At 35.4% G+C, this 23409-nt stretch overlaps 1 protein-coding gene across 1 annotated transcript in view; it reads right to left on the bottom strand.

The window, feature by feature from the left end:
- Positions 1 to 3240: 3240 nt before the first annotated feature.
- LOC145987784 (CD63 antigen-like) overlaps positions 3241 to 23409 on the bottom strand; it is a 30201-nt gene continuing 10032 nt past the window's right edge. Inside the window, exons 3-5 of the mRNA XM_083122519.1 lie at positions 8212 to 8382; positions 6187 to 6408; positions 3241 to 3664 (exon numbers count right to left, since the gene is read on the bottom strand). Coding sequence (XP_082978645.1) covers positions 3593 to 3664; positions 6187 to 6408; positions 8212 to 8382 — 465 coding nt within the window. The 3' untranslated portion in view covers positions 3241 to 3592. The remainder of the gene's footprint in view (positions 3665 to 6186; positions 6409 to 8211; positions 8383 to 23409) is intronic.

Here is a 23409-nt window from a genome sequence, read left to right as displayed (position 1 = left end):
ATGCTACAACAGGTGACGGAGGAACAGTGTGGGAGGGAGACCAGCAGTCGGTAGGTAAGCCAAGGCCCTCACGGGCTGTAGAGCTATGGGTTATTATTATTTGTTGCCAAGAAACTTCGTAAGGAGTGGTATGATAGTAAAGGGCAGGATATATGTAGCCTCTCTCTTTTTTAATAAACCGTGGTAAATTTTAGCACCGTTGGAAACATCTGCAATTCTCTTTTGTTTAGGCTGCACCAAAGACGGGCCACATACACTTTTGGGCATGCCAATTAAACGAGTAATGACATAATTTCTTCCTTTGACTGTAACGAAGCATAATTAAATGTTGGCGAATTATACGGTTGGCAACGATATACAATGAATATCGTGTTAGACAATTTTTACATAATTTCAGGTAGCTATATTGCGTATTTTCCATTTAGAGTACATATTTTAAAAATTAAATGCCGTATTTTTCACCATTTTCTATAGTTTTCATTGACTAATGTACATATATTGGTGAGATAAATATTCAAACTATGATTTCCATTAAATATTTCTATTGCAAATCGATAGCGTTTATCAGATTCTTGCGGCACATCGCCTTTCTTTCACTTAATCGTTGTTGTAAACCATGACCATGGCAAAAATCAAGGCTGCGTTTGTGTTTTGCTGTTCACTGCTGCCATAGTTCTCAAATAATCCTTCCTGATTCTGGGAATAATGACTGCAGGTCAACAGTTCAGGTAGGCTATAGGTGATCGGCATGGCAGTAGGCAGGAAAAATTTTCGTGGGGGTTGGGGGGTGCATTCATAATTGTTCCCATAGGCGTCGCCAGAAATTTGAATAATAGTAATAATAACAATAATTATACAATAATAATTAAAATTTCATAATAATAAACAATTTTATTTCACAATAATAATAATAATAATTATCATTATTGTTATATCCTTGAGGGGGCTTACTCAATCCAGCAGATGAGTGAATATACAGCACAAGGTTTTTTTTTGTTTGTTTTTTTCGTTTCGTAAAGTGTGTACTGAAATGCACAATTATTATACTTTGTTATTAAATTTTAGATACCTTCAACAAAAAGCTTTGAAAGTTAGATGGAAATTTTAGTCATAACGTTTTTGTTGCTTGACCTTAAAATTTAAATTTTAGAATTTTGAAAAGTGTGGAACCAGTTATTCTTTTTAAAAACTTAGCCTGGTGCATGGATTGTAACCTCAATCGCGAACGTAATGCGCTACAAAACTGGAGATCCTAGGTTTGAACTCCTATCAAGGGGGATTTTCGACTTTATCGAACAGGGAATTTAAAAGTTGGAAAGGGAATTTTGGGACAATCATAAGTGAATTTTCAGTCTATATTCCTTGTGACGCAGGAGCAACACTGGAAACAGGACAGCAGAAGTAAAAATGGAGGGGGCGCGGGCGGGCTGCGATTCCGAGAATAAATCCTGTTTCACTCAAGTTTCAGAATTCCAAATTTATGAAAATTCTAGTTTGATCGTTTCAACATTGTCTCCTTGTATTTTGTGATGCTTCGAAAAAAAATTGAAAATTAGTTACAGATTTTCGTTTCTGAACTTCCATTAATTCAACATGTTAGAAGATTCGGGGGGAGGGCGTTTGAACCCTAGAAACCCTCCCTATAAATACGGCCATGGTGGTGGCCATGGGTGATTCTAACTTAAGAGTTTGGAACCTTATGGGCTTTTATAAAGGTGTTTTCGCCACAAACGAAAGTCGTTAAAATTTGAAGAGAAATATTACTGTACTTCGTGATGATTGTTCACCAAGTATGGGGACTGTAATATTATCAGTTTCAACCCTTTGTCTTGCAATTCAGTTCATCTTACAAAACGTATTTGTTTCTTGCGTTTACCGCGATTCCGGGGGTAAATACGCTACAAACGCTTGTTGCCTTGCCAGGTGGAGCAAATGAGATATTGCCAATTCAGTTTCTTTGGAGATTTCATAACGTGAGGTTGCGGTTATCTTTTCTAGGTTGGGTTATTGTGTTCTGCTATATATACAATGGCGTGCGGTGACATTTTCCGTTGGGGAAGCAGATCCCAAAAAATTAAGAAAGCCAAGAATTCATTGTTTCTACATGGCACGTTATACTGAAAAAATTAGCACTCTACCTGATACTGTTTCGATAATGTCTCTAAGGGAAAGATGACTGTCCTGGCGCAGTTGTTCATTTTTTCGAATTTCAATTGGTCTGTTGTCAAACGTATTTAATGCAACAGACGATCGCGGATGATTGAAACAATTTTCAAGATTTTCACACATTGCAATAATCACAAATCCACTTTGGCACCACGTAGTTCTTTCCGTAGTAAATAGCAAACAATGCCAACACTAAAGTTTTTGAAGCAAACAAATATAAATTCACCCGCCCAAGAAACAGTAACTTTTCACCTCGAAAAGCTCTTGAAAAAAATGTGACAGCGGCCAGCGAGTTTTACCAACTCTATTTGGCGGATATGTCCATGGGCATCTTAATAGACCGAAAGCTTCTTCGTCTTCACGTACACATAGAATATGTCATTTGTGTGTTAGCACCAGTTTCTACTGTGTCTTGAAACTTTATAGTTTATTTATGAATATAAATTTTAACTAGCTTGCTGGATATGCTACATCGCTGACACTATACAGTACACTTGGACACTTAATCGTGCAGTTCGCAAAGAAAACAAAAGTTGCCTCCACACAACCTACCCTCCCATTGGATCCTTCAAGGTCGCCTAGGAATTTTCGCAGGTTACGGTATGGCCAGAGTGATGCTACGCAGATGTTTTGTCAACACGCCGCGAGAGGGTGTTGATGGCCCCATATCGGAAAAGGATCAACCTTGGAGGTTTGCAGGTTGATAGTCTGTTGAGGAAACCCGTAAAAAATAATGAGAAACCAAAAGTTAAAGAATGAATTTGTATAGTTATGCTGTGTGCCACCGGAGTGGCTGCGTGCTGTACCGGAGTGCACGCGCATGTGTAGGCTATATATACACACACACACACACATATATATATATATATATATATATATATATATATATATATATATATATATATATATATATAGTAACAACAGGAAAAGGATCAACAACGGAATTTACGAGAAATCGACTTAAACCTAAAAAAATAACAGAGGGATGTAGGATATGATCTAATACTACGAAAAGTATTATTATATATTTTAATACACTTACACATTTTTGCTTCATCTTTATGTACAGGGTGATTAAAAAAATATCTCACTTTCACAACGCCATAGCACTTTATTGAATTGCAGTATAGTATCGTACTGTACATAAAAAGAAAGGAAAACTCTGAAAGTTTCCTTCCACCTAATGTCTTTTCATTTCAGTAAAAATGGCAGTGCAGGCAGAGAATACATTTTCTGTGATAGAGCACTTCAAGGTAAACTCCATCATCGTGGTCCAAAGGAATTGTCGGTTACACCTGTATAGCCTTCGACTATGAAATGAAACTTGGAGTTCTTTTGTGAAAGTATCAACATCTTTTAGAATCACCCTATATATATATATTTTCGCAGGTTTTGGCTATATAAAAGCCAGGGTCTAAGTACTCCACTACACCGGCCTGTAGGTCAGTTGTTTCTTTACGGTTGACATCGAGCACCAGTAAAACATCACGAGAACTAGCTGAAACGTTAAGAAAAAGAAACATTGTTAGTGTGTAACGAGTTTAACTCAAATCAAATCGTCGTGTGACAAACAGAGGGACGTAACTATAATTTATCAAAGTTACAGGAGATAGAGAATATTGATTCAATTGGTGTTTAAGTCCACTTTATGCACAGTAAGGCCAATCGGGACTGGACATACAGTTTAAAATGGGATCCGAACCACAATGTGCCTCCACCGGGTATCGAACCCGGGAACCCTTAATTACAAGGCCATCGGGGAAGCCAGGAGAGATAATAGAATGTATTCTTAGGAACATGTCTGAAATCAGTAAGTCAGAAATACGTGACTCCACCTTACTGCTAAGGATTAGAAGTGGAGATTTGTCAATCTAACTCCAAATCAAGTTGATTGTAAACCAGTTGAAAGATATAATTTATAGAATAATGTACATAAGGATTTTGTAGATATCAGAATCACATTTGGTGAAAGTACATTAATCTCGTAATCATTTAATAGCATTTATTAGGCTCTAAGAAAGAAATCAAAATATATGTACTGTTGGGTTCAGCTCATACGAAAGGAAATATAATATGAAAACTGTAAATACACTTAAATTTCTCTTGATGTAAAATTAAATCATTTTTATATGCAAGGACAGAACATTGTGTGTAGAATAATATAGAAAATACTAATCGTGTTAAATCGAGTGTCATTATCATTTATAATTAAACTGTAAATAAACATGGCAGACTATATTTTGCAAAGTAGCATTTAAAAAAATGCCAAAATTCAGCTACAGAGACTATAAGAAATATTGAATGTTGCAATTATAATTAGGCTTACTATACGTCCGGGATTATCCCGGATAGTCCTGGTTTTTTAATGCTGTCCGGGATTGCAAAATGTCCGGGGTTTTGAGAATCTGAACATGAAAATAGCTACCGGTATTGAGTATTCACGACCAATTTTTAAGGTGTTTCAAAGATTGATATTTCATGTACCAACATTTCTAAAATGGTTGAGTTTGCTGTCTTTGCCTGGAACATCTGCTCCAGTTGAGAGAGTATTCTCAATTATGGGGAATATTTGGTCAGCAGAAAGAGGTAGACTTCTAGTATCCACCGTTAAACATCTGCTGAATGTTAAAATTAATTCAGAACTTTCATGTTGTGAATTTCATGATGTTAGTAAAACAAACAAGCCATTCTGAAAAAAGTCATGTCTAGTGAAAAGTTCAACTGAGTCAACTAACAGAACAGAGAACAAAGAGGCTTCCTAAACATCAGACAATGTATTATTCAATTAAAAATTTGAAAATTAATCGATTGATTTTAGAAAATAATGTTAATATTTTTTCTTGTACAATTTATAGTTTAATGTCCCAATAAAATGTTAAGGCTTTTAAGTAATTTCGATTTATTTTTGTAAAGAAAACTAAAATTCAGCAGTAACGAGTTGATCGCAAATATGTCCTGGATTGGACCCCAAGAAATATGGTAAGCCTAAGTACATGCAGAATGTTTTATTTTCACTGGAATAAAAGTTGCTGAATTTTTATACCTAGGTAGTTTCATGAACACACTCAACAAACATTTCCATCAGTGGCGTATGCTAAGTTTAAAATATGGGCCATCTCACTATGACACATGGCTATGGAAGGAGGACCTGAACACCGTTTATAAATGGATACACACACACACACATACATTTTGTTCGTTCTCGGCGTCTTCAAGGAAATATCGTTGCCATGCCAACGGTGACTAGGTTGCCAACTCATAAGAAATCAGGTTGCCAACTTCAGAATGACCATCATTTAATTGAAATTAGTAACTTTATTCACAATTTATAATAGATTTTTCTTCTGTATTATACTCTCCAGATTTCAGGCTTCGCACATAGTATAGGTAGCCTCGAATATACGCTACTGATTTCCATAGTACATTCATATGTATGTACAGTATCAGAAACAGAAAAATATATATTTACATATATTTTTTTATTTGCTGTAATCAAACTGTTCAAATATTTGACAGGGCTGTTTACTAGGAACAGCATTTCTATAAAGAAAAAACATATGTTTAGTGCAAAAAAACATGCAAGCAATTTTAAGGGTGTTTTTTAAAATAAATTAAAAAATCGATTTAAATCCAAAATAGCCTATTTATGTAAGAACTCATCAAAAAGTATTTTTTAAAATAAAAATCATGATTTTTATCCACCCGGCTGCAAATAGAGCTCTTCAGATGAAATACCTTGAACTAAACCGAACACAGTATTACGTCACTCTGGTTCTCATACGACGAAATAGACATTATACAGTATAGTGTATTATTTACACCCACACTTTTATAAAAAGCAGTAACATAACACCCATCTCTGTTGAAACTAAATAATTGTTACTTTGTTATTTTGCTATTCAGGCCCCAGGAGGTTAACAAAAGCATCCTTAGCTTTCGAATTGGTGGGAGCAAGTGCCCTCTTTGCCCCCGCTAAGTTACGCCATGGGCGTAATGTTATTTTAGCATTGCTATTTTTACCTGTATCACTGACAAGGTGATGCTGACTGCAGCCAAAATGGTAACTTCGTCTTGGATGAGGAAAGTGACAAGTTTTTCACACCCTCTTTGGTGAATGTCGGGATTGTCCCTTGATAAGGTTATATTGCAATCCAGCAGATCTACCGTACAGCACGAATATGGGACGATGTCCTGGAACGTGCTGTTCCAATCGTATGGACCATTGATGCCACAACATTTGAGCTGCAAGTGGAAAAGAAAAACGTTTGTGTTTTGTTTACGGAAAGTCATTTTGTTTGTGTGGCAATCGTGATTAAATTACCAGTTATGCCGTAATTGTCAAATGGATCCTTGACTTAAAATATTGGTAGTTGAAGTACAGATTGTGCATACGTAGTATTAATCTAGGTTAGTTTGAATTGTGAATAGGACATGGACATTTCATTGTAACCTGAATTTAATTGTTGAATTAGGTTTACTTTATGCACAGATCGGCTTATTAAGGACTGGTCCGACACATTAAAGTGGGTTTGAATGAATTGATGTTTTAAGTCTACTTTATGCACAGATAGGCTAATCCGGACTGGGCCTACAGTTTAAAGTGTGATCCGAACCACTGTGCAATGTGCCCCCACTGGATGTCGTACCCGGGATCTCCTGATTACAAGGCGACGGCGTTACTACCACACCATCGGGAAGGCCCCATTTCATTGTAATCATGATTGCCACTGAAATATATTTTCTGTTGGAAAAATATAAAAAAATTAGTACGCTATGGAGCTATCAATAGGTGTAACAAATTCTGTACAAAATTAGAATAATTTGGTAATTCGAACAGAAGTCATCTTTAATGGCGTATGTTTTAGTTATTTCGAATTTTGGATAAATCGAATTTTTTCGTGCCCCCTTGGAGTTCGAATTAAAGAGAGTCCATTGTAGTTACACATCGTTATTAGAAAAGTAAGGAAGGATAATGACTATTAACTAGAATGGGGATCGTAAGCACTAAAAAGCACAAAATAGGCAGGCAAAAACGAGACGCCATCCATCGCGCACAGCCTCTCTAATAACTGAGAGGGTTAGAGATTTGCTCTTTCCTCAGTGGACATGTACGTAGACCGATCTGATACAATATGATTAGTTGTTGCAGATTCATTTTCCGTCAACAACACTGCACGGATATTTGGAACAGATGCACCATGGGATAGCACAGGGTGATATAATTGACAGAGATGATTAAAGGAAAGAAAATATACTAGAAATCCAACCAGAATATATAGATATCAAACCGATTTTTCATCATTTTCTCCTTTTAGGCACTCGAGAAGGCAATTTCTTTAAATAGGCACTTAGCTATAAGTAAAATAGGCAAAAACACTATAAAATTAATGTATTCCTCTCAGAAATGGCTTGAGACGATTTTTAAACGTAAAGGCGTACATTTTCTGACCAAGGAATAAAACAGGCATTTTAGCGCAAATCCTCAGCTTACTTATAACACTTAGTATGATATAAAATTTCAAGCAAATCTCAAAGTTCAGCGAAACCCAATGTTTGAAAAAAATTGTAATTCTTATAGATCAACAATTCTATTATGAGCTCTTTTAAAAGTAATTTATCCATAAAAATTATTGTAAGCGTACATGTAAATGCAAACATAATTATTATTTATAACTTAATAAAACTGAAGACACTTACACATATCATGCTAGTGGCATGGGCGTTCGGAAGAGGGGGCAAGGGGGGGCCGTGGCCCCACCCTGGAAAATGAAAGTCAACCAAAAATTATGTATTTCACACATATCATTTCATTTTGGCCACAATAATATGTGTTAATTATTGCATTAACACCATAAATTCAAATTTAAGCAATGTTTTTTTTTTAGGGAACTACACTCTTTTGGGGGAAAATGTGACTTGTTTGCCCTCCTTGGAAAAAAATACCTTCCTTGCCCCTCCCTGGAAAAAATCCTGCGGACGTCCATGGCTAGTGGCATGCACCCAAAAATACATTCAACTAACTCTATAATTGCACATATTCCTCACCTCAGTCTGCATATTATTCCAGAATAGATCAGTGCTGCCATCTGTCATCCAGTTTTGAAATGACTCTTGGAGTCTCTCGTCTATAGAATTCGGAATGCCATCGCGAAGGTATATCTCCATTATTCCAATTCCAAACTCCACCAAGGCAGCAAGACAAAGAAGAACAGACGGCTGAAAGATAAAGAAATTCGTTTGCACAGTATGTTGCAAATTGCTAATTTTACTGGTCGCATTTCGAGCTGGCGGCTGGGAGGCAGCCAATCACCGATCAGTTGAATTTTCTTCGACTAACATCGGGCGATTTCGAGTCACAAGGCACCGAATGCTGTTACCGGGAAGAAACAAATGAGTGTCGGGCACACCGCATGTTGCCAAACGTACTGTAAATCTAGAGATATGTTCAGCACCAGAAATCAACGGAGGTTAACGGTGCAACTGCACACGTGGTACTGTACAATGAAGTTTCCGGAACGACCACCCAGAGGTCGGTATGCAACTGGCAAATTCAGAAGTACGCTTGGCAACGTTGCTTCGCGAGAGGTTAGCCGCCAGCTGGAAATGCGGCCAGTTTAGTCAATCGTGAAGAGTGCATAGAAGGCTGCGAAGTAATGGATAAACTCAAGTATTCCCGAGCATAGAAAGAAATAGGGATGATACTGTGCAGTTCATATTTTCTTATAGGTGTGTTTACACCTGCGTCACAAACTGTTGGATTGTGGCTTCGAGCAGCTATGGTTGACGGCAGTTCTTGTAAGCATATACGGAATCCAAGCGGGCGAGAGGAAGATACTAACACAAACATTCGTGATTTAAAACAAATGTCCAGTTTGTGAAGATATAACGAACACTACGTGGTGGATATTTCCTTGAAAGAGACAAATAAAATTGGCCTTAAACATGGCGACTGTGCGCATCTTGACGTCACATGAAACACACCTGTAGTTTCTTTTTTTTTAGATTTGTGCCAGAGGTTGTTGTAAGCCCCTCCCCCACTTTTTTCCTCAGATAGGTTGTAGGTACGGACCTTGATTTTTTCGCAAACACCGAAAGATTGCTGCAAGAAATGTTCATGTATGTTTAGTGACATGTATTGAACATATTTGTCATCAATTCGAAATCGCGAAATAACGCGAATTTGATACAAGATGCAAATTGTGAAGTTTTCGCAAATTTCAACATATTTTGTGCTTAAAAAATGAAATAAACCTCGAAACCCATCATTTCTGATTTTCTAGGCTTAAAAAATGAAATGTACCATATTTACACCACGTTTCCCTCACTTTAAGTGGTCCCCCCCCCCCCGAGAAAAAAATCCTGCGGGTGGCGTTGGTTTAACCGTAGAATGTACAGCTATACTGTACCCCAAGGATGACGTCATCGCTCTGCGCTTGCGTAGTTTGGCTGCTAGGGGGCGCATGATCTATGACTTTTCATTTTAGTACCAGCTCTGTCTGTGAACATACGCGCACATTTCTCTTGCTGTCCAGTCACGTGATATACGGCGTTTGGGGTACCAGAAATCCCACGTATACTGTTAAAGTGTAGTTTTTTTGTTTGTTTTTTTTAAACAAAGTGGAATCATGGATATTGTAGAAACCGACACCCAAATTGACGAGACGAGAGTTTCATGTTGGAAGAAACACACCAAGACACATCAAGTGATAGTGATGCCTCGGACAGTAATGTCGATGATCAGCCGGCCACATCTCAGTCGAAGAAGCAGGTAAAAGGCAGCAACGGACACCTGGGGAGCACTGAGAAGCCGACAAGGATTGGTAGGACTCCTGCAAGGAATATTGTCAACTTTACTGCTCTGAACAAGCTCGCTGCTGCAAATTGCAAATCCATTTTTAAGGAACTGAGCCACGCCCTTGTAAAGCCACACATTCTGAAACGACAGGAGCAACAGTGTCTATCCAGAGAATTGCAAATGCTGATGAATCTGGAGCTCGACCTGTGCAACTTCAAGTAGCCATTCCTCCTAAAGGAACTACTTCAAAGAAAAGATGTGCCATCTGTCCCAGAAGTAAGGACAAAAAAGAAAAAAACTGTCAAGAGTGTAAAATGTGTAAGAAACCAATGTGTCCAGACAACCGTGCCATGGTGTGTATTGACTGCGACGAAGTTTGAACAATAACGAACATTGCTGAATATTCAGATAAGTTTTCATTTTGTACTCATTTGTTGTTATTAAAAGATATTAACTAATTCCCTTTACATTTTATGTCGAAATAACATATGGGGTTTCCTGGACCCCACGTATACGTTTGTAATCGAAATTTTAGCGTATATATTCTAGGGTAATAGGGTCTAATTTGTTACTTTAGACCCTATTTTATGTGCCCAAAACTTCATTTCTTCTAGCCTAAAATTCTGAGGTTTACTTATAAAATAGTGAAGGTTCCAGAATAACATCATTGTTCTTGTCTGAAACAGATGTCCACCCCACCCCTGTGAAGTTGGCCCGACCCATTCGCGTTGCCCACTTCAAAACTAGTCAGGACGTTAGTTCTTCGTTAGTTCTCGATAGTTCTCATAAAATTTTCGTTAGTTCCGAAAATACATAGAAACTATTAAGGAAATAAATGGGTCGGGCCAACTTCACACTTTTTCGACCCATATTCAAATTCGAACCGAAAACCATCCAGATTGATTGATTTTCGTTAGTTCCCGTTAGTTCTCATAAAATTTTCGTTAGTTCTCAAAATTTATCCAATTTATTCGCCGAACAAAAAATCGAGGTAATTTGCAGGTTTCCAGTTTTCACACGGAAATTTTATCAAAAAATGGTCCGTCTTGGTAGAATGTAGAGAGTATGAGTCAATTTTCTTGAAACTTTAGTCATTTTATCAAATTTATCCAATTTATTCACTGAATAAATGCTTAGACGAAATGTGTTGTCCTGAACGGCCAAATTTCGTTGCCCACCTCAAACCTAGTCAGGACGTTAGTTCTTCGTTCGTTCTCGATAGTTCTCGTAAAATTTTCGTTAGTTCTCAAAATTTATCCAATTTATTCGCCGATTAGAAAATGGAAGCAATTTGAAATTTCCCAATTTTGACACGGAATTTTTCTCAAGAAATGGTCCGTATTGGTAGAATGTAGAGAGTATGGGTCAATTTTGTTAAAACTTTAGTCATTTTATGAAATTTATCCAATTTATTCACTGAATAAATGCTTAGACGAAATGTGTTGTCCTGAACGGCCAAATTTCGTTGCCCACCTCAAACCTAGTCAGGACGTTAGTTCTTCGTTAGTTCTCGATAGTTCTCGTAAAATTTTCGTTAGTTCTCAAAATTTATCCAATTTATTCGCAGATTAGAAAATGGAAGCAATTTGAAATTTCCCAATTTTGACACGGAATTTTTCTCAAAAAATGGTCCGTATTGATAGAATGTAGAGAGTATGGGTCAATTTTGTTCAAACTTTAGTCATTTTATCAACCTTATCCAATTTATTCACTGAATAAATGCTTTGACATAATGTGTTGTCCTGAACGGCCAAATTTCGTTGCCCACCTCAAATCTAGTCAGGACGTTAGTTCTTCGTTAGTTCTCGATAGTTCTCGTAAAATTTTCGTTAGTTCTCAAAATTATTCAATTTATTCGCCGATTAGAAAATGGAAGCAATTTAAATTTTTCCTATTTTGACAATGAATTTTTCTCAAAAAATGGTCCGTGTTGGTAGAATGTAGAGAGAGTATAGGTCAATTTTGTTGAAAACTTAGTCATTTTATCAAATTTATCCAATTTATTCACTGAATAAATGCTTAGACGTAATGTGTTGTCCTGAACGGCCAAATTTCGTTGCCCACCTCAAACCTAGTCAGGACGTTAGTTCTTCGTTAGTTCTCGATAGTTCTCGTAAAATTTTCGTTAGTTCTCAAAATTTATTCAATTTATTCGCCGATTACAAAATGGAAGCAATTTGAAATTTCCCAATTTTGACACGGAATCTTTTTCAAAAAATGGTTCGTATTGGTAGAATGTAGAGAGTATGGGTCAATTTTGTTGAAACTTTAGTCATTTTATCAAATTCATCCAATTTATTCACTGAATAAATGCTTAGACAAAATGTGTTGTCCTGAACGGCCAAATTTCGTTGCCCACCTCAAACCTAGTCAGGACGTTAGTTCTTCGTTAGTTCTCGATAGTTCTCGTAAAATTTTCGTTAGTTCTCAAAATTTATGCAATTTATTCGCAGATTAGAAAATGGAAGCAATTTGAAATTTCCCAATTTTGACACGGAATTTTTCTCAAAAAATGGTCCGTATTGATAGAATGTAGAGAGTATGGGTCAATTTTGTTCAAACTTTAGTCATTTTATCAACCTTATCCAATTTATTCACTGAATAAATGCTTTGACATAATGTGTTGTCCTGAACGGCCAAATTTCGTTGCCCACCTCAAATCTAGTCAGGACGTTAGTTCTTCGTTAGTTCTCGATAGTTCTCGTAAAATTTTCGTTAGTTCTCAAAATTTATGCAATTTATTCGCAGATTAGAAAATGGAAGCAATTTGAAATTTCCCAATTTTGACACGGAATTTTTCTCAAAAAATGGTCCGTATTGATAGAATGTAGAGAGTATGGGTCAATTTTGTTCAAACTTTAGTCATTTTATCAACCTTATCCAATTTATTCACTGAATAAATGCTTTGACATAATGTGTTGTCCTGAACGGCCAAATTTCGTTGCCCACCTCAAATCTAGTCAGGACGTTAGTTCTTCGTTAGTTCTCGATAGTTCTCGTAAAATTTTCGTTAGTTCTCAAAATTATTCAATTTATTCGCCGATTAGAAAATGGAAGCAATTTAAATTTTTCCTATTTTGACAATGAATTTTTCTCAAAAAATGGTCCGTGTTGGTAGAATGTAGAGAGAGTATAGGTCAATTTTGTTGAAAACTTAGTCATTTTATCAAATTTATCCAATTTATTCACTGAATAAATGCTTAGACGTAATGTGTTGTCCTGAACGGCCAAATTTCGTTGCCCACCTCAAACCTAGTCTGGACGTTAGTTCTTCGTTAGTCCACGATAGTTCTCGTAAAATTTTCGTTAGTTCTCAAAATTTATCCAATTTATTCGCCGATTAATAAATGGAAGCAATTTGAAATTTCCCAATTTTGACACGGAATCTTTTTCAAAAAATGGTTCGTATTGGTAGAATGTAGAGAGTATGGGTCAATTTTGTTGAAACTTTAGTCATTTTATCAAATTTATCCAATTTATTCACTGAATAAATGCTTAGACGAAATGTGTTGTCCTGAACGGCCAAATTTCGTTGCCCACCTCAAACCTAGTCAGGACGTTAGTTCTCGATAGTTCTCGTAAAATTTTCGTTAGTTCTCAAAATTTATCCAATTTGTTCGCCGAATAGAAAATGGAAGCAATTTGAAATTTCCCAATTTTGACACGGAATTTTTCTCAAACAATAGTCCGTATTGATAGAATGTAGAGAGTATGGTTCAATTTTGATAAAACTTTAGTCATTTTATCAAACTTATCCAATTTATTCACTGAATAAATGCTTAGACGAAATGTGTTGTCCTGAACGGCCAAATTTCGTTGCCCACCTCAATCCTAGTCAGGACGTTAGTTCTCGATAGTTCTCGTAAAATTTTCGTTAGTTCTCAAAATTTATCCAATTTATTCGCCGATTAGAAAATGGAAGCAATTTGAAATTTCCCAATTTTGACACGGAATTTTTCTCAAACAATGGTCCGTATTGGTAGAATGTAGAGAGTATGGGTCAATTCTGTTACAACTTTAGTCATTTTATCAAATTTATCCAATTTATTCATTGAATAAATGCTTAGACGAATTGTGTTGTCCTGAAAGGCCAAATTTCGTTGCCCACCTCAAACCTAGTCAGGACGTTAGTTCTTCGTTAGTTCTCGATAGTTCTCGTAAAATTTTCGTTAGTTCTCAAAATTTATCCAATTTATTCGCCGATTAAAAAATGGAAGCAATTTGAAATTTCCCAATTTTGACACGGAATTTTTCTCAAAAAATGGTCCGTATTGGTAGAATGTAGAGAGTATGGGTCAATTTTGTTAAAACTTTAGTCATTTTATCAAATTTATCCAATTTATTCACTGAATAAATGCTTAGACAAAATGTGTTGGCCTGAACGGCCAAATTTCGTTGCCCACCTCAAACCTTGTCAGGACGTTAGTTCTTCGTTAGTTCTCGATAGTTCTCGTAAAATTTTCGTTAGTTCTCAAAATTTATCCAATTTATTCGCCGATTAGAAAATGGAAGCAATTTGAAATTTCCCAATTTTGACACGGAATTTATCTCAAAAAATGGTCCGTATTGGTAGAATGTAGAGAGTATGGGTCAATTTTGTTAAAACTTTAGTCATTTTATCAAATTTATCCAATTTATTCACTGAATAAATGCTTAGACGAATTGTGTTGTCCTGAACGGCCAAATTTCGTTGCCCACCTCAAACCTAGTCAGGACGTTAGTTCTCGTAAAATTTTCGTAAGTTCTCAAAATTTATCCAATTTATTCGCCGATTAGAAAATGGAAGCAATTTGAAATTTCCATATTTTGACACGGAATTTCTCTCAAGAAATGGTCCGTATTGATAGAATGTAGAGAGTATGGGTCAATTTTGTTCAAACTTTAGTCATTTTATCAACCTTATCCAATTTATTCACTGAATAAATGCTTAGACGAAATGTGTTGTCCTGAACGGCCAAATTTCGTTGCCCACCTCAAACCTAGTCAGGACGTTAGTTCCTCGGCAGTTCTCGATATTTTTTATAAAATTTTCGTTAGTTCCGAAAATACATAGAATCTATTAAGGAAATAAATGGGTCGGGCCAACTTCACACTTTTTCGACCCATATTCAGATACGAACCAAAAAACCATCCAGATCGATTGATTTTCGTTAGTTCCCGTTAGTTCTCATAAAATTTTCGTTAGTTCTGAAGATTTATCCAATTTATTCGCCGAACAAGAAATGGAGGTAATTTGCAGCTTTCCAGTTTTCACACGGAAAGTTTATCAAGAAATGTTCCGTATTGATGTAATGTAGAGATTATGGGTCAATTTTGTTTAAACTTTAGTCATTTTATCAAATTTATCCAATTTATTCACTGAATAAATGCTTAGACGTAATGTGTTGTCCTGAACGGCCAAATTTCGTTGCCCACCTCAAACCTAGTCAGGACGTTAGTTCTTCGTTAGTCCTCGATAGTTCTCGTAAAATTTTCGTTAGTTCTCAAAATTTATCCAATTTATTCACCGATTAGAAAATGGAAGCAATTTGAAATTTCCCTATTTTGACACGGAATGTTTCTCAAAAAATGGTCCGTATTGGTAGAATATAGAGAGTATAGCTCAAATTTGTTGAAACTTTAGTCATTTTATCAAATTTATCCAATTTATTCACTGAATAAATGCTTAGACGAAATGTGTTGTCCTGAACGGCCAAATTTCGTTGCCCATCTCAAACCTAGTCAGGACGTTAGTTCCTCGGCAGTTCTCGATAGTTTTTATAAAATTTTCGTTAGTTCCGAAAATACATAGAATCTATTAAGGAAATAAATGGTCGGGCCAACTTCACACTTTTTCGACCCATATTCAAATTCGAACCGAAAACCATCCAGATCGATTGATTTTCGTTAGTTCCCGTTAGTTCTCATAAAATTTTCGTTAGTTCTCAAAATTTATCGAATTTATTCACCGATTAGAAAATGGAAGCAATTTGAAATTTCCATATTTTGACACGGAATTTTTCTCAAGAAATGGTAAGTATTGATAGAATGTAGAGATTATGGGTCAATTTTGTTCAAACTTTAGTCATTTTATCAACCTTATCCAATTTGTTCACTGAATAAATGCTTAGACGAAATGTGTTGTCCTGAACGGCCAAATTTCGTTGCCCACCTCAAACCTAGTCAGGACGTTAGTTCCTCGGCAGTTCTCGATAGTTTTTATAAAATTTTCGTTAGTTCCGAAAATACATAGAATCTATTAAGGAAATAAATGGGTCGGGCCAACTTCACACTTTTTCGACCCATATTCAAATTCGAACCGAAAACCATCCAGATCGATTGATTTTCGTTAGTTCCCGTTAGTTCTCATAAAATTTTCGTTAGTTCTCAAAATTTATCCAATTTATTCGCCGAACAAAAAATGGAGGTAATTTGCAGTTTTCCAGTTTTCACACGGAAAGTTTATCATGAAATGTTCCGTATTGATGTAATGTAGAGATTATGGGTCAATTTTGTTCAAACTTTAGTCATTTTATCAAATTTATCCAATTTATTCACTGAATAAATTCTTAGACGTAATGTGTTGTCCTGAACGGCCAAATTTCGTTGCCCACCTCAAACCTAGTCAGGACGTTAGTTCTTCGTTAGTCGTCGATAGTTCTCGTAAAATTTTCGTTAGTTCTCAAATTTATCCAATTTATTCACCGATTAGAAAATGGAAACAATTTGAAATTTCCCTATTTTGACACGGAATTTTTCTCAAAAAATGGTCCGTATTGGTATAATATAGAGTGTATAGGTCAATTTTGTTGAAACTTTAGTCATTTTATCAAATTTATCCAATTTATTCACTGAATAAATGCTTAGACGTAATGTGTTGTCCTGAACGGCCAAATTTCGTTGCCCACCTCAAACCTAGTCAGGACGTTAGTTCTTCGTTAGTCCTCGATAGTTCTCGTAAAATTTTCGTTAGTTCTCAAATTTATCCAATTTATTCACCGATTAGAAAATGGAAGCAATTTGAAATTTCCCTATTTTGACACGGAATTTTTCTCAAAAAATGGTCCGTATTGGTATAATATAGAGAGTATAGGTCAATTTTGTTGAAACTTTAGTCATTTTATCAAATTTATCCAATTTATTCACTGAATAAATGCTTAGACGAAATGTGTTGTCCTGAACGGCCAAATTTTGTTGCCCATCTCAAACCTAGTCAGGACGTTAGTTCCTCGGCAGTTCTCGATAGTTTTTATAAAATTTTCGTTAGTTCCGAAAATACATAGAATCTATTAAGGAAATAAATGGGTCGGGCCAACTTCACACTTTTTCGACTCATATTCAAATTCGAACCGAAAACCATCCAGATCGATTGATTTTCGTTAGTTCCCGTTAGTTCTCATAAAATTTTCGTTAGTTCTCAAAATTTATCCAATTTATTCTCCGAACAAAAAACGAGGTAATTTGCAGTTTTCCAGTTTTCTCACGGAAATTTTATTAAAAAATGGTCCGTATTGGTAGAATGTAGAGAGTATGAGTCAATTTTGTTGAAACTTTAGTCATTTTATCAAATTTATCCAATTTATTCACTGAATAAATGCTTAGACGAAATGTGTTGTCCTGAACGGCCAAATTTCGTTGCCCACCTCAAACCTAGTCAGGACGTTAGTTCTTCGTTAGTTCTCGATAGTTCTCGTAAAATTTTCGTTAGTTCTCAAGATTTATCCAATTTATTCGCCGAACGAAAAATGGAGGTAATTTGCAGTTTTCCAGTTTTCACACGGAAATTTTATCAAGAAATGGTCCGTATTGATATAATGTAGAAATTATGGGTCAATTTTGTTAAAACTTTAGTCATTTTATCAAATTTATCCAATTTATTCACTGAATAAATGCTTAGACGAAATGTGTTGTCCTGAGCGGCCAAATTTCGTTGCCCACCTCAAACCTTGTCAGGACGTTAGTTCTTCGTTAGTCCTCGATAGTTCTCGTAAAATTTTCGTTACTTCCCAAAATTTATCCAATTTATTCGCCGATTAGAAATTGGAAGCAATTTGAAATTTTCCAATTTTGATACGGAATTTTTCTCAAAAAATGGTCCGTATTGATTAAATGTAGAGAGTATGGGTCAATTTTGTTGAAATTTTAGTCATTTTATCAAATTTATCCAATTTGTTCACTTAATAAATTCTTAGACGAAATGTGTTGTCCTGAACGGCCAAATTTCGTTGCCCACCTCAAACCTAGTCAGGACGTTAGCTCTTCGTTAGTTTTTGACAGTTCTCTTAAAATTTTCGTTAGTTCTCAAAATTTATCCAATTTATTCGCCGATGAGAAAATGGAAGCAAATTGAAATTTCCCAAGTTTGACACAGAATTTTTCTCAAAAAATGGTCCGTATTGATAGAATGTAGAAAGTATGGGTCAATTTTATTGAAACTTTAGTAATTTTATCAAATTTATAAAATTTATTCAATGAATAAATGCTTAGACGAAATGTGTTGGCCTGAACGGCCAAATTTCGTTGCCCACCTCAAACCTAGTCAGGACGTTAGTTCATCGCTAGTTTTCGATAGTTCCCAAAATTTATCCAATTAATTCGCGGATTAGAAAATGGAAGCAATTTGAAATTTCCCAATTTTGACACGGAATTTTTCTCAAAAAAATGGTCCGTATTGGTAGAATGTAGAGAGTATGGGTCAACTTTGTTGAAACTTTAGTCATTTTATCAAATTTATCCAATTTATTCACTGAATAAATGCTTAGAAGAGATGTGTTGGCCTGAACGGCCAAATTTCGTTGCCCACCTCAAACCTAGTCAGGACGTTAGTTCTTCGTTAGTTTTCGATAGTTCTCGTAAAATTTTCGTTAGTTCTCAAAATTTATCCAATTTATTTGCCGATGAGAAAATGGAAGCAAATTGAAATTTCCCAATTTTGACACGGAATTTTTCTCAAAAAATGGTCCGATTTGGTAGAATGTAGAAAGTATGGGTCAATTTTGTTTGAACTTTAGTAATTTTATCAAATTTATCCAATTTATTCACTGAATAAATGCTTAGACGAAATGTGTTGGCCTGAACGGCCAAATTTCGTTGCCCACCTCAAACCTAGTCAGGACGTTAGTTCTTCGTTAGTTTTCGATAGTTCTCTTAAAATTTTCGTTAGTTCCCAAAATGTATCCAATTTATTCGCCGATTAGAAAATGGAAGCAATTTGAAATTTCCCACTTTTGACAGGGAATTTTTCTAAAAAATGGTCCGTATTGGTAGAATGTAGAGAGTATGGGTCAATTTTGTTGAAACTTAAGTAATTTTATCAAATTCATCCAATTTATTCACTGAATAAATGCTTAGACGAAATGTGTTGTCCTGAACGGCCAAATTTCGTTGCCCACCTCAAACCTAGTCAGGACGTTAGTTCTTCGTTAGTTTTCGATAGTTCTCGTAAAATTTTCGTTAGTTCTAAAAATTTATACAATTTATTCGCAGATCAAGAAATGGAAGCAATTTGAAGTTTCCCAATTTTGACATGGAATTTTTATTATAAAATTGTCCGTATTTGTAGAATGTAAAGAATGTGATTCAATTTTGTGGAAACTTTAGTCAATTTATCAAATGTATCCCATTTATTAACTGAATAAATGATTAGGCGAAATGTGTTGGCCTGAGCGGCCAAATTTCGTTGCCCACCTCAAACCTAGACAGGACTTTAGTTCATCGTCAGTTCTCCATAGTTCTCGCAAAATTTTCTTTAGTTCTCATACTGTATCCAATTTATTCGCCGATCAAAAAATGGAAGCAATTTGAAGTTACCCAATTTTGACACGGAATCTTTCTCAAGAAATTGTTTGTATTTGTAGAATGTAAAGAGTATGAATCAATTTTGTTGAAAGTTAAAAAATGTATCCCATTGATTAAAAGAAATGTGTTGGCCTGAGCGGCCAAATTTCGTTGCCCACCTGAAACCTAGTCAGGACCTTAGTTCTTCGTTAGTTCTCGATAGTGCTTGTAAAATTTTCGTTAGTTCTCAAAATTTATCCAATTTATTCGCCGATCAAAAAATGAAAGCAATTTGCAGTCTACTCAATCAATGTAACACTTTCTGAGGACAGTAGAGTCTGTGCTGTAGTTGAGGCAACATTCTTATGAGTTCGCTTATTAAATGTATTTTTTAATAACCATAAATAGGAGGCGGTCCAACACCATAAAGTTTGTTGAACTCTACCATGAACATAAATGTCTGTGGAATTTATGTAGTGTATACACAGGAACAAACAGAAACATGGGACGTATGAGGCCATAGTGCAGGAGATGGAATTGTATGGATATGACGTTGGGATGAAAACTTGAAAATAAAAAAGTATACTCTCTACGTACAACCAACAACTAAAGAATATAGAAAAATCAAAGAAGTCAGGTTTCTTCCTTTACATGTCCTTGTTCATTATTGTACTCATTTCTCATTAAAAAAGAACCTGTGTAACCCGTTGCAGGACCTTTTTATTCGCCAACGACGGTATCCATGGATTACGAATGGATTCAGTCTGTCAGACAGCACAAAATAGCTGAAGCCACTATCGAACTTTTCTAGACTCGGGTAGAAAGTGTGTAAGCAGCGGCTCCATTACTTTGTAACCCCATATTTTTGTACCATCAAAACCTCATTTGTCAAATTTTGTACTATTTTTGTACTAGTCAAAAATGTTAAAAATAATTTTTGTATAATTCAACTTACCGTCGAAAAACAAAAATCAATTTTGGGGTTACAGGGTAACGTCTCAACCTCATCATCGGTTTCGGTGAGTTATCCACATCATAATATTGTACTATTTATGTACCATTTTGTACCACTATTTAAGATTTTTGTACCCGTCAGGAACAGGCAGAAAAGAAGGCGGGAAAATTTGTACCTTGCAAACATATACTTTTGTACCGTCTCGAGTTGCTTCGTAGAATATTATGCTATTTTTGTACTAATTTTTAAAATTAAACCTTCTACACACCTACTTTGCAATAAGTGGATATCCTTCTTAAAAATCCCCCCCAAATTTTCAAATTTGTATTTATTACTTAGAGGCAGCAATTCACGGAAGAAAATTGAACGAAATTTTATCGAATTTGTGAGGTTTATATTTGCTTAAAGTTTAAATAAAATCTTCTGAATCAGTACTATATATTAAGACCGTTTCTGATTTTTGTACCTTCACATAAAACCCGGGAAATATTGTTTTATATTCTTACTTCTTCGCTAAGACACGCAGTTCACAAGAAACTATGGAGGAAATATTATCGAATGTGTGAGGCCAGTATCTAAGTATTCTCTAAATAGAATCTTCTATATCTGTACTTTCTACTAAGCCTCTTTTTGATTTTTGTACCGTCACGGAAAACCGGGAAATATATAATTCTTCCTTCTTCGCTAAGACACGAAGTTCACAAGAAACTATGGACGAAACATTATCGAATGTGTGAGACTAGTATTTAAGTATTCTCTTATAGAATCTTCTAAATCTGTACTTTCTACGTACTTAGGACCTTTTTTGATTTTTGTACCGTCACGGAAAACTTGGGAAATATTATATAATTCTTGCTTCTTTGCTAAGACACGAATTTCACAAGAAACTATGGACGAGATGTTATCGAATGAGTGAGGTGAGTATCTAAGTATTCTTTAAATAAAATCTTCTATATTTGTACTTTCTACTATTCCCCTTTTTGATTTTTGTACCATCACGGAAAACCGGGAAATATTATATAATTCTTCCTTCTTTGCTAAGACACGAAGTTCACAAGAAACTATGGACGAGATGTTATCGATTGATTGAGGTGAGTATCTGAGTATTCTTTAAATAAAATCTTCTATATTTGTACTTTCTACTATTCCCATTTTTTATTTTTGTACCGTCACGGAAAACCTGGGAAATATTATATAATTCTTCCTTCTTTGCTAAGACACGAAGTTCACAAGAAACTATGGACAAGATGTTATCGAATAAGTGAGGTGAGTATCTAAGTATTCTTTAAATAAAATCTTCTATATTTGTACTTTCTACTATTCCCCTTTTTGATTTTTGTACCGTCACGGAAATTTCGAGAAATAATTTATAATTCTTATTTTCTTCGCTAAAACACGCAGTTCACAAGAAACTGTGGACGAAATGTTATCGAATGTATGATGTTGGTATCTAAGTATTCCTTAAATAAAATCTTCTATGTTTGTACTTTCTGTTAAGCTTCTTTTTTTATTTTAGTACCGTCACGGAAAATCCGAAAAAAAACCTCAAATTTTAGTTCTTTAACTTCGATGTACCACTTCGTATGTATAAAGGGACAAAATGTTATATTATTTTTGAGGCTTAGAGCTCTTTAATCCTTCAATAATATTTTATTGTCTAGTATTTGTATGAAGACCCGTTTTGAATTTTGTAACGTCACGGAAAACCCAGGAAATATTTTTAAAAATTCTTCATTCCTTGCTAAGGCACGCAGTTCCCAAGAATATACGAACCAAATATTATCGAATTTGTGAGGTTTATATTTGGTTAATGTGGAGGGGATAATTATACCAAATGTATACATTTACCATATGAGAAAAGGCGATTTTAGTATAAAACACATTTACGTAGTTACTCTTAGCATTTGTAATTATTTTTTTCTTCCGATTTACGTAATTGGTCGAAAATTTAATCTAATCCATCCTCGGAAGTGAATCTCGGCATCTATCATTGTTCCTGCAATATTTTTCTCCAATTATACTTAAGAAAATATAAATTCGCGCACAACTCTACAGATTTCATGTCAAATGCATGAAAATTTCGATGCGTCTAACGCACGATGTCTAACTTCTTACGTAACAACTCCTTTCATAACCCATCCACGTATCATTCTCGCAAAGGCGTTACAAGAGAAGATAACGCGCCACATCTGTCACCAGGTAACATTCAGTAAAAGCTACAAAGCTCTATTATTTTCATCATATTTCGGGGTGAAATAGATGAAAATCCCAGCACTCCACCACGTAACATACCCTTCGGTATGTGGGATCTAACTTGGGTGATGTAGCTCTTTCATCATTCATACTGAATATTTGCTGTTCACGGTTAGCTTTAAGGTGAGTTGCGAGAGGTACTAATTACACACTTAATGGCAAAACACAAAACTTGAATTTAAAATCCCTACAGACTTAATCAGCATGGCTAAAGGAAAAGGTATACCTGTATCTGTACAACAGCTGAAGTTTGCGGAGAATGGTTATGGTCGCGACGGTACAAAGAGTCTGACTTGCTACTCGCCTCAGTACGGTCTTGCCCGGTGTCGTTCTTCTCTTCCTCTTTCCACAATGTTCGTAACTGACTACTAGCTTCAAAACTAACGACTGACACCTCTATTACTATAGATATTTAATCAGATTGATTTATTTTACTAAACAAATGCAGTAATATCTTCCTTGACTGCGATTGTTCTACGCCTGT

Source organism: Lepisma saccharinum, chromosome 1 (genome assembly GCF_977018435.1).
Source record: "Lepisma saccharinum chromosome 1, izLepSacc3.1, whole genome shotgun sequence".
Taxonomy (NCBI): domain Eukaryota; kingdom Metazoa; phylum Arthropoda; class Insecta; order Zygentoma; family Lepismatidae; genus Lepisma; species Lepisma saccharinum.
The sequence above is the reverse complement of the archived record's forward strand: the minus strand, read 5'-3'. Positions and strand labels throughout refer to the sequence as shown.